Raw genomic sequence first — 15,911 nt, 5'->3', positions numbered from 1 at the left:
ATTTTTAACCTTCTGTCTTGTTTGTCTACAACATTTCTCTTTACTCCATTTCTGGCAAGCATTTGTCGTGCTGAGAGGGGATGGAGATCCCTGCTGAGAACGGGAAAGCTGGTGGTAACAACACAGCAAGGAATGGGAGGGACACAGCATCTCATGCAGCACAGTGGTCTGAAGTCAGTAGTACAGCACGGAGAGTCAGTGGTGGGCGTCAACTCGGCTGGATTTCCTGTTGTAGTGCAGAGCGGACCGGGATTGCCAATGTGGCAAATACTGCGCAAGGGAGGGTGTATCTGAGGCTCCTCAGGAAGCACAAAGAATAAAAAGGATTGGGAGTTTGGCAGAAACTCTTGCACGAAGTAATACGTGTGTTCCTTTATACATGCCAGAGAGGCTTAGCTGCGTGATGCTGCCTGAAAATTGTAATCTCCACTGTTGGAGGTGGACTCCTGTGGATTACTTTGAGCTTCTGAACAAGAAATCCCAGACTTTTCGATGAGTGGTTATTTTGACTCCGGCGGGTGCCCATTTAAAATAAATGAGTCACTGCTGTTAAAATATCACTGATTGGAAAAGCTGGACTGTAGTGAGCGAGCTGCGAGAGATTGAGAGATACTGGGGGGAGGGTGAAATCCCTATTATATTCAAAGATCCTGTGTTTCTGGAAGGCGATACTGTGGCAGCTCAGTTAATAGATCTTTTTCAGGGTTGTTTAGTGAGTATCTTCTGCATTTGGTACATGATCAATGTTGTTTTTATAACTGAGGATGTGGTGAGGTAAGGAATTGCCTTGCTGCCTGGAATGTAATTTTTTAAATGTTCGTCTCAGTGAGACATATTTAAAGTACGAATTGAATTTGGAGAGGTGCTTCTTTTGATAAAAGCAATTAGTGAAAAGCAAAAGATTGGAAAAATGTCAAAATGGTAGGGAGGAAGATATGCAAATCTCTAACAAAAAAATCGTAAACAGCCTCACTGGACAAAATCCAGCTCATGGACACGAAAAGTATTGCCATATAGTGTGGTGTTTTAACATTGACAGAAGAAATATTTGGTTCAAAGGCTAGAATGCTATAGCTAGAGGCCAATCACTATGTTTCCTTGATGAAAGGTGATCCAAAGATTCCAAGTTCAGACTCTTCCACGCTGTCATCTGAAGGAACATTAGCTGCATTGAAAAGTCTTCAGGGGAAATCAAAACGAAAAGGAAATGCCTTCAGGAGAAATGACTTTTACTACATTCAGTTGCTTCAGTGCATTTACCATGGAGCTTTTCATCCTGGCGTGAAACATGGCTGAAATGTTCAACCACCAGAAACTCCCCACAGAGTTCATTCTGTCAGACCTGCAAGAAGAGAGCCTGCTGAATGTGACTGTTAAGTAGCAATAGGAGGGGTCTGATGATAGCTCTCCACAGGGATCAGAGATGGCACAAGACTTCAAAGCCTGCAGATGCCCACATCTGGGAGGTCTGCTCTTCAGGTCAAACCCCACAGGCTCTGGGGGGGGGGCGGTGCGTAGAGTTGGTTGGGGGGGTGTGGGGGAGGAAGCTGGTTCTGATTTGTATTTCACGGAGATTGAACAAGTAATCACTTGTTTCCTCTGTAACAACTGCCTTTATAAGGGACGTAAGGATAGAGGTCTGGTACTCAAGGTCAAGATTTTAACCTGTTGTAGAGGATGGGAATGGAACACAGAGGTTGAAGCAAGCGTTTGCAGTGTGTTTTAACCCATCACTTGCCAGTGTGCAGGCTGTATTTTCTGCAAAGACATTACCTCAAAAGTTGTGAAGGAGGAAGAAAACCATGGAAGAATATATTTTTGTATAAAACAATAGGGTGCAAAATCATGGTAGAGTTAAATGTCCTCCCTGAGGCAGGTTTGGCAAGGGAGCAATTAATCAGAAGGAATGACCAAGAGGGGGACCCTTATCTTCCCACTTCTGTACCTGACCATCTTTTTGCTGTGACACCAATTCAGGTCATCAATACTCGCTGGAGTACCTACCTTGCCCTGTGCTGCTTACATTCATGCAATGCCAGTTGAGGACTTGCCAGGCTAATCCCCAGAAGCAAACCTTGATTACCTGCAGGCATTCAGTGATGGAGGGCTGGTGATGCCTCTTTCAAAGGCAGTCAGTGCCAGGTGGAAGAGCCAAGCATTAGAAACTGAATGCTCACTAGGAGCCTGTGCCCCCAACGTTGTGGCTGACTGCCTCCCCACTTCCTGTACTGCTCCTCCTTCAGGGCCAACCTTACACCCCTCCCCATTGAAACATCACTGAGCTATGTCCTGGGTTCCTCAGCCACCTTGAGCCTGTGGGTCCATGACCGACTACCCCAATCCCACAGCTATGACCAACAGCAGGCCTCTTAATTTCCGATAGCTGTTGGTTTGGGGGTGGGGGAGTGACTGGAATTCCTGGCCCAGATTCTCAATCTTGGAGAAGGTTTCCTGCGGCCAAGATTGGTACCTCATTGCCACTTATTACCACAAGTCTTCTGAAAGGAGGCAAAGCCGATCGCTTGCAGCCTTTCAGTCAGTGGACCTCCATTTAATGCAAGCCAAGGTTTTTGCCATTCTGATACAGACAGATCAGATGAAACTTTCAGATCTGTGCTCTAGATTTTTTTTCCTTGCTCTTCCTGAAAGTTCTTATTTAATCGAGTTTTTAGGTGAATGGAAGAAAACCAGAGTTAGCTTTTCTGATCTTGACTGAATCCATCCTCTTTAATTTGATGTCCTGAACAAAGTGAGCACGTATTTTAGAGCCCTTAAGGATAATCTTGAGCTTTACCAGCACTAAATCCAGGCACACTGAAGAGAACGCCTCATTTTTGATTTTGGATCAGTAGGTGCTTCGCCTTTTCTCTAGAAAGGAGATTATGAACCATTAATAATTGTGTTTTGATTTTGTTTCAAGAGATTTAACTCTGCACTGAACTGGGCTAGAACCAATCTAAAATACAATGTTAATCTCCAGAGGGGCTTCAACCTAATTTTTTGACTGAGATTTACGTTATTTGAGCTCGGCCATTGTGCACAAATCTAATTAGCTGGAGCATGATTTAATGTAGCATGCTGCCTAACATTTTCATCCAAAAAGTGCAAATTATAAATTGTTTCCAGAAACACCTAAGAAGACACAGTAGCTAACTTTGTGATTTCAGTGCACTGACTTGCCCTCCATCTCATTGATCTTTGTGGAATGATACTGCATGCAAATGGTTGCTGGGTTTGCCCAATAATCAGCAGTGACTGCTCCTTGGATATTTCGTTAGATGAATGGTTTGATGTAACTAACAAAAATAGGAACTGCTAGAGAAACACAGCAGGTATGGCATTTTCTGCGAAGAGAAACACAGAGTTAACACTTCGAGGCAAGTGACCTTTCGTCAGTTCTGAAGAAGGGTCACTGGTCTCCAAAACATTGACTCTGTTTTCTCTCTGCAGATACTGCCAGACCTGCTGTGCATCTCCATCAGTTTCTGGGCTCTTTTTTTAGCTTTTTAGCATCCACAGTTCTTTGTTCTTTCATGGTGTTCAACTTGATTAATGACACAAAATTTCCGAGGTTGTCAATCATACACATTAGTGGGTGATGCTGACTGCAGTAATGTAAATTATTTTTTCTGGCAGCATATGCTTCTTTCAAATTAATTCCCTTCTTAATTCTTTTAAACATCGTAGGAAAATCCACCTTGTATTCGGAGTTACTAGGATGTGAGGACACCCAGAAGTGATCATCAACTACTGTCAGAAAAACATTTCAGAACAAAGAAGGCTTTTTATTGATATTTTAAAAAAGTACCTTTGATTTTAATGAGTGAGCTTTGCTGAATGATAGGGTGTACAGTGCTGGTATATCCAGTCTGTTAGGATTTTATGCTAAAGTTGAGTCAGAGATGGGAAATTTGATGTAAACACAGTTTTGTAGAAAAAAAATTGGGTTGAGGCTTCTCAGAACAATTCTGTTTTTGTAGCTAGCTTTGGGTTTGACCTGCCAGCTGCCATCTTCAATGAGTTTCTTTTCCGAACACCAGGAATTTTGTGAGCAGATTGTTTGTCAGCAGAGATTTCTTTCTTACCAGCCTCTAATCCCCGTTGACATTGCTGCTTTTAAAAGCATTGTAAAAAGGGAAAATAGTGAAACCACCGCAATAGATTTCAGTGACTGTTTCTTGGAGGCATTTTTTTCTGAATCTCATCACAGAACGTGTGTTGGACTCCATCAGGTTTCCTGTCTGTCAGCCTCACTGACCTGTCGACTATAACATAAAGTCAGCTGAGTGGAGCAGGAGGCTGTTTACACCTTTACTCAATTCCGAACCAAAAAGGCAGTTGATAGATATCATGAGCAATTCAATTTCCACAACTAATTGCGTATTTTTCCAGTTTCATTTTGTTATCTTCTTTCCTTTTTCAAAACAAATGAATACTCTTGCAATGGTAGATTGACACCCTATTCACAAGCTTAAATATAAATTCTGTCGACAGCCAATGCATAGTGTTGGAGAAGTATACTGTCTGCAACTTACACAGCAGCAATTTACCAAGACTTCTTGGCAGCACTTTCCAAAACCTATAAACCCCGCTTTCAGGCAGAAGAAGACAGTCAGCACTGGGAGTATCTTCACCTCCAAGTCTCAGACCATCCTAACCACAGAGCTCTAGTATCTTTCCTTCATGGTTGCAGGGTCAAAATCCAGGAACTCCTTCCCTGTTAGCATTCAGGGAGTGACTTGGCCCCACAGGCAGCAGTATTTGACGTAAGTAGTTCACTGCCATCATCCTGAGGGTAGTGTATATTGGCCTTGCTAGAAATTCCCATATGGTAAAATCTTGTTTTTGTAAAACTAAGAGGCAGTTCAAAATAATGTTTACGAATTTGGATTGAGCAGCTCTGTGGAGAGAGAATTTGAGTTCATGTTTCTAACCAATGACATTTCATCTAACGTTCTCATGAAAGGTGACAAACCACAAATGTTAAATTCAGTTTCTTTCTCCACCAGTGCTGTGTATTTCTGTTTTTATTTCAGATTTCCAGAGACTACAATACTTGGATTTGTGGATTCATTTGGATAAGTTTTATTATAGCATCAGGAGCTCAATTGTCTCAGTGTACAAAGTTGCTTGAATATTACAGATTTTATGATTAATTCCTTGCAGAAATTGGTTCTGTATATGAATTGAAGATTTCTAAAGAATAAACTAATTGTGTTTTTAAAACAATCCAGTTTGAAAAAAGGTGAACTTATTAGTCTTGATATTATCCAGAATGGGTCAATGAGGGTGATTAAAATGTGAAATATGGGGAACACAACTCCAAATTTCTGAAGAAGGGTCCAGACCTGAAACGCCATCTTCCCTGCTCGTCTGATGCTGCTTGGCCTGCTGTGATCATCCAGCCCCACACCTTGTTATCTCAGATTCTCCAGTATCAGCAGTTCCTGCTATCTCCAAAATATCACGCTCGTATCAGCTTTGTCGGCAGACGTTGAGGCTTCTGAAACTCCTGCTTTACAGCAATATTTCTCTTAACATATTTAACTTGTGCAATGTAATCGAGACGCTGATGTAATACTCACCTCAGGTCGGTGAACCTGACAGTGAAAAGGACTCTGGTATCACTGACTCCTCAGGCTGTTTGTTTTTTTATGTTCCCATCACACCTAATAGACCAAGAGAAGCGGGTGTCTTCCCAGTGACCCCTCAAAGAAGAGATTGGCCTTTTTCCTCCTAACTGGGTGCCACTGCCCCAACATTTATCAGGAAGCCTTTTTCCCCCTTCCCCAGTTCTAATTGTGGACCTTTCTTACATCTCTATTATCCGACACCATTCCAAGGAAACCTGGGTTTCTTGGTCACATCTTGTCGGTCTATCCACCAGGTGTAAGACAGTGTCAAAATACCTTGAGTGTCCCTAGCATCAATTCTGGCCTAAATAAAAACCAAAAGACCTGCAGATGCTGTCAATCAGGAACAAAAGCAGAAGTTGCTGGAAACATTCGGCAGGTCTGGCAGCATCTGTGAAGAAAAAAAACATCAGAGTTAACGTTTCAGGTTCGGTGACCCATCTTCAGAACTGAAGTTTTCTGTACATGGTGATAGATTTGCTTAGTTCCTTCATCATTTTCTGTTTGTATTGCAGAGTTCCAGCATCTGCAGGAAGGGTCTGAGGTAGGGTCACCGGACCCAAAATACTAACTCTGATTTTATTTTTCTTCACAGATGCTGGACTCGCTGAATTTTTCCAGCAATTTCTGCTTTTGTATCGAATTTGGCAGGTTATGTTCTTGGCTTTTTGGAGATCTTTAACCATTTTTTGCTTCACCTTCCATTTGTCCTCAACAAAAATTGGGACCAATAGGTTTGCCATTGCCATATAAAGCAGCAGCAAGGAGATTTGACGCAACTTAATAGACCACTTCATCAATCTCACCAAGGAATTGCTTGTGAAAAGTTGTGTGCAAAGTCTGCAAGCGCACTGTCTTGTCCCATTCATATTCTCATTACCGGGTCAAAATTAACTTGAGTACTTTTATTTGGTGGTCGAAAAGCAATATTTTGTGAAAGACAACCACACCATCATATTTATTTTGACGCTAAAGTTAATTTTAAAACAATGATTTTTAGACTTATCAATGATCCGAAGATTAATACAAATGTGGAGGCTGTAGATTTCCAGTATTAAAAATGAATCATTGATTTCATGAAGAGTTTCTATAGTTATGGGATTTATTTTTAGACATCCTCTGCATTGATTTCCCAGACTAATCCACTTGCAGTGGCTGTCTGTTCAGTTGTAGTTTACAGATTTTATGTGGCTGTGCATTTTGTTCATGTTTTGATTTTTGAATCTATTCTGTCAGTTCTTCAGCTCCAGTATTATTGCAGACGTTCTCTTTGGGGGTTTGTACATTTTACAGCATTTTCTCCATGTCCAGAGGAAAATTGGATGGTCAATCTGAAAGGAGGCAACAGTTGTCATGTGTTCCAGAGAATGCCTGTCATTAATTGTTGTTGCATTCCTGGTGACCAAGGCTTGCTCAAAACACCCAGAACAAGAAATCTTGCACTGATTCATTCTGCCTCTCTTCTCTTCCATTTTTCAGATGCTTCTTAAAACCTACATCTTTATTCTAATATTACTTTACAAGGTTCAGTGCAATTGTTTGTTAGAATACACTCCTCTTAAGTGCCTTGCGATGTGTTACTGTGAAAAGGCTCTATATAAATATAAGTTGTTGCATTTGGTGTCTTTGGTTTAGGAATGGGACACTGAAACAAATTATGGTATTCTCACTGCAGCTTCAGTGGAAGTCAGCGTGGAGCAAGGACTAATCAGGGGCAATTCTAGTGTCTGTTGCTTGCTTTTTTTTATATTCTTCACTTCTCTAGCTCTTGTAGCCATGCAACATATTCTACCCCATTATATGGCATTCTGACTGAAATTGAGAACCTGTGTGTAGGAAAAATGTAGTTATCAGATTTCATCTTAAGGTTGTTTTTCTTGACAAAAAAATTAGATATTACTGTCAAAAGGCTGGAATGCAACAAAATCTAACCGCCATTCATGCAAATTATTTATTCCAAATTTTAAAGCCAATTAGCAAATCCTTCTGTGTCAACAAACAAATAAGCAGATCTCAGAAATCCTCTCTCTCTCTCTCTCTCTCTCTCTCTCTCTCAAAGCGTGGTGGAAACGTAGAGCACACTGCGCTAAAGAGGCTGTGGATGATGGGCCAATTGCAGCTTTAAAAACCGATGTCATTCGCTCTTAATAGAAACCTTTTATGAATTGTGGAGTAAAGGCCAAAAAATGTAACTGAAATGCAGACCAGTCATGATCTAATGGAACGGTGGTGCAGGCCAGAAGGGCTAAATAGTCTAATCCTGGTCATATGCTTCTCATCTACATAACCTCATATATAAGCAGAAATGCACAGAAAATGTAATGCCACTGAAAATCCTCAGATTCATTTTCCGCCATTGGCTGCTTGGAGAAAGGATAAAGTAAGCTGCTAATCTTTTCAGGTCTTGGTTCCACTGCAATATCCATCATGAGGAATAGCTTGTTGGCAGCCACTATTTACCTTCAAGCAAAGAGAGTCGTTCCTTAGATAGGTATGATAGGACTTCTTTTAAACTGTGTGTAAATGACTGTGGGCTTTTAGTGCAACAACAGAACGTCTACTGTATGCAGTTTCAAATTCTAGTGACTATTACTTCTACTTATACAAACTACTGATGCTAATAATGATGTTGGAAGCTGGCTGGACCTTGCCCCTGTCATCACCAGTTATGATCAGGTTGCTGCAGTTTCCCCCTCCCATGGTTGACTTCCATGGACCACTGCCAATTTGTCATAGACCCACTTGGTCGAGGTGGCAGAGACAGAGAGAAGGAGAAACATACAGGCATCAACAACTCAACATCTTTCGGAGTGAAGGAAAAGGCAGAAATCACAAGTATAAAACACAATGCCCAGATTCAGATGATTACGCACAAAATTAGCCACATGATTAGATCTTTAGAGTGTCTCAAAACTGATTTCCACGAGTGCAGAGTGAGTTGATGCTTGCACAGCAGTCAGTGAGGGATTGACAATAGTGATTCAACTGCAGTGGTATTGTGCAAAAGCAGGACAGAAAGGAAATTAGATCTTACATCAGCAAGTAACATTTCTGTTAGCCTATCTGTGTTCCCTTTGAAGAAAGAAATCTGATTTACGGCGGCGTACCAGTCAATTGTGCATGTAATTGAACACTGTTCACAACAGCTTTAATAGTCCCTTACCTTTAACCTTCAGAGGCTGGTTTAAGTTCTTGAGAAGCTGCCATGAATCCAGTAATCAGCATGTGTGCTCTAGTTTGAATTTCAGCTGGTTATCTCATTCCGTGCCTCAATATTTTACGTGCAGACAGACGTGGGGAGTTCGGGAAGGTGTCTTTTCTCATCCCGTTTCATACATTTTGAATGACAGCCCAGCAGAAATGAAGCTGTGTGTTTCGGGAGTCAAAACAAAATGAGAGTGCTGTCAGGTTTGCTTGTTGGGAAATTAGATTAAATGCCGTTGTCATTTGCAAAGGATTGCAGTGTTCAAGTGATAAGGTTACGTTTAATGAGAGAAAAGAACCTTCTTGCAAGGGGATGATGATTTTCTTGTGTCAGTCGGGTGCTTTATCACAGAACCTGATACTGCTGCACCCTGGCAGTTGCTGATAATGGATGATCAAGAACACTGCACCACTTCAATTGCCACACTGCTCTAAGTGACAACTTATCGGCCATTTGAACTGCAGGGACTGGGAAATAATTAGCAGCTAACATGTCTTGCAAGTGGCAGCTATCATCCTACTGCCTAGCTGTTCTCCTGTTCCTGCCCTCTTGCCAGCTAGGGCAGCTTAATTTTTTTGACGTGTGGACTTGTCTAGTTTGCACCATGGACTTTTCTACACAGTTGGATACACAAGGGGGCAACAGACTTGAAACAGCTCCTGAAGAGTGGGTCAAGGAAGAGGGAGCTTGAATTGCAATGAAAGCAAATCTTGACTGAATGAAATCTTTGCAGCTGGAAATCCTTGAGCCTCACCATTAACATTTGTCTTAAAGATGAGTGAAGACTCTGAGTTTATAATTAATTTTGAGCAGTTTAACTCCATATTCTCTCAATTATTTTTGAAAACACTTGTAATTAAGAACTTAATCATTTGTTTCTTGAACTGCATCATATTTGGAAGTGAGTTTCTTTGTGAAAAGGTGCAGTAGGAGCACAGTTGCTCTGAACGTGGGGACCTTGTGACAATGAATTAAGTTAAAGGTTTAAATTGAATGCAGGCAGAAAGAGTGGAAGACAAGAACTGTAACTGATATAGACATGTCTGGAACTTGCGAGGTCGAGGCCCGAAACGTCAGCTTTTGTGCTTCTAAGATGCTGCTTGGCCTGCTGTGTTCATCCAGCTCCACACTTTGTTATCTCGGATTCTCCAGCATCTGCAGTTCCCATTATCCCTGGAACTTGCTTTGTGATTCTCATGCATAAAATATTCATGGATCTTAATAACGTTTAAGGTTTTTCAATTTTTTAAAAATTGTAACTATGTATGCTTGAAGAAGTGATTGAGTCAATGAAATAAGGCAGGAAATGGTACAGCTTAAATCTCTAAGTATGGAATTGTGAACTGGGTGAGGAGGTGTTCATGTCCATCATGTTCAAACATTGTGCAGCTATCCTGTTAAACAAAAATGGTGGTTGGCAAAGTACAAGATGCAGCAGAATTTTTAGAAAAAGCCTGCAATAAAATTATATTTGTTGCACTCTGTGCTTGAGAATTAGATTCTAGTATGTAGCCCAGAGATGTATATAGAAGATTACCTTAAATTATAGTTTTGAAATGCAGTTTATTTAAAAAAAAATACTCTGGCTCTATCTTGTGGAAGGTTGTAGTAACTACATAGACACAAACTTGCACATTTTTTTTCTAGAGTTATAATTTTTTTAAAAACCAAAATATAACCTGTCTTTTTTGTTTTTACCTAGGTTTCGGATGCTACTTCAGAGAAACTTTTCCACACTGCCACAAGTAAAGGTAGGCCATTGTCCCATGTTGTTATCAGCTGTCCACTGAATGGGCCGACCAACCTTAAGACATATGCAAAGTGGCACTTTTAACTGGCTAATTGCAGAGAAAGCGTTCAGAATTGAGTATTCCCTTTTTTTTCTGTTTGCCGTCTGCACAAAAGAGGGCAACCAGTGAATCAACATTCTTACTTCATTGCTGGTAACTAGGGTGAAGGGCACTCCAAGTTGTAGAAGCAATGGATGATTGATGAACAAAGGGCTTTCGCTCTTGCCCCTGCTTTCTTTCCAGATTTGAATGTATTTCCCACATTCTCATCTTTGTTTACTCATACAGTTTGATTTGTGGCATCCATTTAGTTCTGAATGGCCATGCTTGACAGAGATTCTTTATCCTACTGCAGTTTTTTTTTGAGGTGATTTAGTTCCTGTGAAAGGATTAAGGTTTCTTTGTGTGGCCTTAAATCAACAGCAGCTTTTTATAACAAAAAAAACATTGCCAGGAAACACACACAAATAGTCTTTTGGTATATTTTCCTCTGCCCTTATTACCATGAAAATAACCTTTTCTCTTCATGAGTGTTTTCCTCATGGCATGCGTTAATTTATGTTGCTAGCATAAGCGACAAGAGATAAATGTAAACGCAGGTGTTGAAAGGTTAGACTCTAGGAATTTTTATTGGGGATGTGGAGATTAGCGAATATAAGGCAGCTGATTTGTCCTCAGGAACTTGTATTCACTGCCTTAAGCTTTGAAAGCATTGTGCTCTAGTGGGTGTATTACTGTGAGAAAAATAATCCTAATGTTTGCTTTAAGGCAGGTGCATGAGGCAACAACATTTTTGTACCTGGGATCATTCTATCAGTTATGTATTGCATTTAAACTTTTATATCTCACTAGTATTGTCAGGCACGCTTTCTTGTTTGTTTGTTTGTTTGTTTGTTTGTTTCGAGGTGTTTATACCTAACTTTTATTTAAGTTCTCAGATTCCATACATACATAATATATAGATCATGGAATCCCAACATCCCTTTTGGGCCAACAAGCTCACACCAACCCTTAGAGTATCCCACCCAGACCCAACCCCCGATAACCCGCTTAAGCTACACATCCCTGAACAAAACGGGCAATTTAGCATGGCCAACCCACCTAGCCTGCACATCTTTGGACTGTGGGAGGAAACTGGAGCACCCGGAGGAAATCCACGCAGACACAGGGAGAATGTGCAAACTCCACACAGAGTCACCCGAGGCTGGAATCGAACCTGGGTCCCTGGTGCTGTGAAGCAGCAGTGCTAACCACTGGGTCACTGTGCCATTTATATACTCCAATTAAGCACTTACTTTGAAATGTTTCGGTAAGAGAAAGACTGAATATCGCAAATGACTGCACTTGACCTCAATTCCAAATTAGAATATGTGAATCTCATTATATAATATTTTCTGTTACATTTATTGCTGCCTTCCCGAGTTCCACTTTTTTAAAGTACATATAAGAGCCCACATTGCTTTCACGTTGATTATTCCCTATACTGAAGCTGTTATCAGGTCTGTCAATCAAAAGCCCCATTTTGTTTTATATTTTGAGGCCTTGTATCCGGATGGCCCTCCTTTCAGAGTGATATTTCCCGAATAATTGTTTATACTTCCTCCACCTTGTTATTCCATTAGTTAATAGGAACTGGAATCTCAGTCCAAATTCTATGCAACCCGTGTATGGTAACAATTCAAACTGGGCTGTACATTCATGAAATCTCTGTTTTTAAGTCAATTACTGTACTAAGCTAATTGAGCACCGTATCAGGACATGGCAATTATTTTGTGTTTTCAGCTAGAGATAATACAAGTGCCCAGAATTTCCATGTTTAACTAGCCATTCAGTGACCCTGCTTGAAAAATTAATTGCAGAAAGCTGTAGGGTTAAAAGAAAGAATCACAATGAATTAACGCCTTTCATAAAATCCCAAAGCATTTTGTAGTCAATGAAATATTTTTGAAATATAGTGATCAGACATAATGGGAACTGCAGATGCTGGAGAATCCAAGATAACAAAGAGTGAAGCTGGATGAACACAGCAGGCCAAGCAGCATCTCAGGAGCACAAAAGCTGACGTTTCGGGCCTAGACCCTTCATCAGAGCTCTCATCAGACCCTCTCTGATGAAGGGTCGAGGCCCGAAACGTCAGCTTTTGTGCTCCTGAGATGCTGCTTGGCCTGCTGTGTTCATCCAGCTTCACACTTTGTTATGTTACTTTTGAAATATAGTTGTCATTGTGATGTAGGAAATGCAAGAGGTGGATTTGCCCAATCTCAGGTTCTACTAAGCACCATTGCCTCAAAAGGGCGGCCAGCAGTGTGAATGAATGTGACCTTGAAGTACAAATACATTAAGATCTCCTAGGATGCAATGGTTGCAATCCTTTGTGACCTCGTGCTGTAGAAATTCACACAAGAGGGAAATCACTATAGAAAATTGCTATACCTGTACAGCAGAAAGTTTGTTATCCGAGCAGCACCCACTATTCATCAATGGCGTTACAGCCAATTCACATTAATGAAACGTGGTTATAGCAGAACCTGTAGTCCTGCAGTAATGACCAAGAAATCTGTATGCACGTTGTTGGTTAAAGCTTGAAAATTGGCCAGGTCTCGTCTTTGAAACAGTGCCATTCAAAGGCAGACAGGGCCTTGACTTAACAAACATCAAAAAAATGGTACCCTGGTGGTGGTGTGTCAGCTGATGTTTTGTGGTCAAGTCTCTGGAATGGAACTTGATCCCACAACGTTCTGACTCAGAGGTGAGAGTACTACTAGTGTACCCACAGCTGTAATTCCTGTGCTTAATAGCACACTCTGCTGATGCTTGAACATGATTGCCTGTCAGTTAGACTGGGTTCTAGTTGGCCCCTGTGGAACTAGTTTCTACCTTCTGCAAAGGCATGTGTAAACCAGCAAAAGGGATTTTGGGAATCCCCTCAAATTAACATCAGCTACCTAACCTAACTAACCAAAGACTTGTTTATAAACTGTGAAATAATTGCTGAAAGGCCCAACATCTGCCCTGGGTTTTATATTCCTAACTTAATAAAATATTGGAATTGGTTTTAAAAAGCAGAACTTTCAATCAGTAAATAGGAGTGTAGTATCAAGAGACTGCAGAGAGGCATATGTGGTCTTTGTGAAGAAAGGAAAATACAGGGAGTTGCAGGGCTATCAATAGCTGTAAACAAGATATTATGCTAAAAGAATGTATGGAGAGGCATCAAGAAGAATATAGAATGATGATAAGTATCCGTTCAATATAATTGTCTACCAAAATCTGGTTGGGGTTCTGCTCGTAGCGATTTGATGTGTAATACTTATTTCTTAAAATGTTTTGCTTGCAAAGGTTTCATTTATTATGATGTCTTGACTTGCAAGCTCCAAACCTTTGGCTGCCAGCCAAAATCCAGTATCAGTCTCATGTCTGTGTAGTACATATGCTACATGCTTTTACAGAGCAATCATTAAGTGTTCCTACACAACAATTGTACCTATATACACGATAAGCCACAACTGTCTGTTATAGATCAGACCAAACCCCCTCCCTAAAGAAGACAGCCTAGATCCTATTTTTTTTGCTGTTTTAAAGGCAAGTATAAGACATTGCATTCCAGATGCAATTCAAACGGTCAAACTGCTCAAGTTTGCATTTAAAGTGTGTTTTCCTCAGTTAAAATGCAGACAAAATAAAAATAAAAGAAACTAACTTAGTTAACTATAACTCTATTGAAATGCTTAACAAAATAGTATATTTGTAAACTGTTACTAGATAAATGTTCCAATATAGAAACAACTTGGCAAAGGAAAATTCAGTAAAATAGATTGTGCCATGTGCAACTCTAGCAGCAGGAAGGGAGACTCAGGTTTTAGCTGTAACAGAGAGAGGAATAAGACCTTCCACATCCAGCTTCAAGACACCAGCAACTGCAGAAAGTTTAAACTAAAAAGCCATTCAGGCTGCCTCTGTTGTTCTAAGCTTTTTAAAAAAAAATCTCCAAGCCCTCACAAGCTGTTTAGTTTGTTGACTTTGAGCAGACTGCTCTTCACATCTGCCTCAACATTCACAGAGAAAGGGCAAAATACACCTCTTGAAGCCATAATATCATCATACTATCTGTGTGCCTGTCTTATGTGTCTGACTGCTTTATTACGTCGTATGAATCAGAAAAGTAAATTCTGAGCAAATACTTCAAAAGAGAAAATAATGTCAATTTGTGCCTGCACATTACTAGCTTAATTCATACTTGCCAAGGAGATTGAACTTCACATATTAAAAACAATCTGCCTATGTCATGAACAATCATTCTTTGAAAATAGAATGAAAGTTTTATCAAACACTCAGGCCACAAATTTACCCCATTACATGTGCTTTCTTAGCCCTTCAAGATAGCATCCATGGCAAGTGTATGTATATTTCTGGTCAGGCTTTTGCAGTGTGCAAAGAAGGTCTTGCCAGTATACATAGAGTGGACACATTGTGATACCAGCTATGGAACTCATTGCTCCTCTAATACCATTCCTTCACACACAGCAGAAGAAGTGCTCAGCAGCAGAAAGAGAACACCACCCCAACCACCACCCAGCCCCCTGCTACCGCGCCCCCCCCCCCCCCCCCGCCAACTTCACCCATTACCAACCTACTGCAACCCACCAAAGTTCTAACTCAAGGCATCATTATCTACTTACAGGTTGGTTGATGACTGATCTCTCCTGACTGTTGTTGTGATTCAACAAATGTTTTGTACCTTGCAGAGTTTTTTTTTAAATGTTACTGAAGTGATGTGACACATACTGAGGGTTGCTTTTGTCTAACTTCAGGGATTCTGGACACACCAGATGCATACAGACATGTGTTTAGTGGTATCTATTCCCCTTGTGCTAAAACACAGCAGTGAGAATGGATATTGGTGTCACAGAGCAGGGTGAGCTGCTACCTCTAAGTGTGTTACTTGACCTGCAAGAAAGGGCAGCGTGTGTCACTGACTGTGGTGCAAACTGTTGAGATTACGTGCGGTTTTACAGGTGAATAGCAAACAGTGCATGTGTTGGTTGAGAGATATGGCCATGACGCTTACAGCAGTGCTTGGTGACTTATGATTAGGAGAAGTTATCACTGTTGTGTATGGGTCATGATTGATGAAAGTTGGTGATAGGTGACTAAGTAGATGTGGTGAATTGAACAAGGTATGAGACTATAAAATGTGAGGCTGGATGAACACAGCAGGCCAAGCAGCATCTCAGGAGCGCAAAAGCTGACGTTTCGGGCCTAGACCCTTCATCAGAGAGGGGG

The 15,911-nt window shown here is 40.8% G+C and overlaps 1 protein-coding gene across 11 annotated transcripts in view; it reads left to right on the top strand.

Moving 5' to 3' along the window:
- Nucleotides 1-15,911, top strand: part of auts2a (activator of transcription and developmental regulator AUTS2 a) — a 1,178,234-nt gene that overhangs the window by 1,016,443 nt on the left and 145,880 nt on the right. For all 11 annotated transcript variants that reach the window (XM_048556878.2, XM_059655523.1, XM_048556879.2 and 8 more), the window contains one exon: nucleotides 10,541-10,589. In XM_048556878.2, coding sequence (XP_048412835.2) covers nucleotides 10,541-10,589 — 49 coding nt within the window. The remainder of the gene's footprint in view (nucleotides 1-10,540; nucleotides 10,590-15,911) is intronic.

Source organism: Stegostoma tigrinum, chromosome 27 (genome assembly GCF_030684315.1).
Source record: "Stegostoma tigrinum isolate sSteTig4 chromosome 27, sSteTig4.hap1, whole genome shotgun sequence".
NCBI lineage: Eukaryota > Metazoa > Chordata > Chondrichthyes > Orectolobiformes > Stegostomatidae > Stegostoma > Stegostoma tigrinum.
Note: the sequence above shows the minus strand (reverse complement) of the source record. Positions and strands in the feature narration are given on the sequence as shown.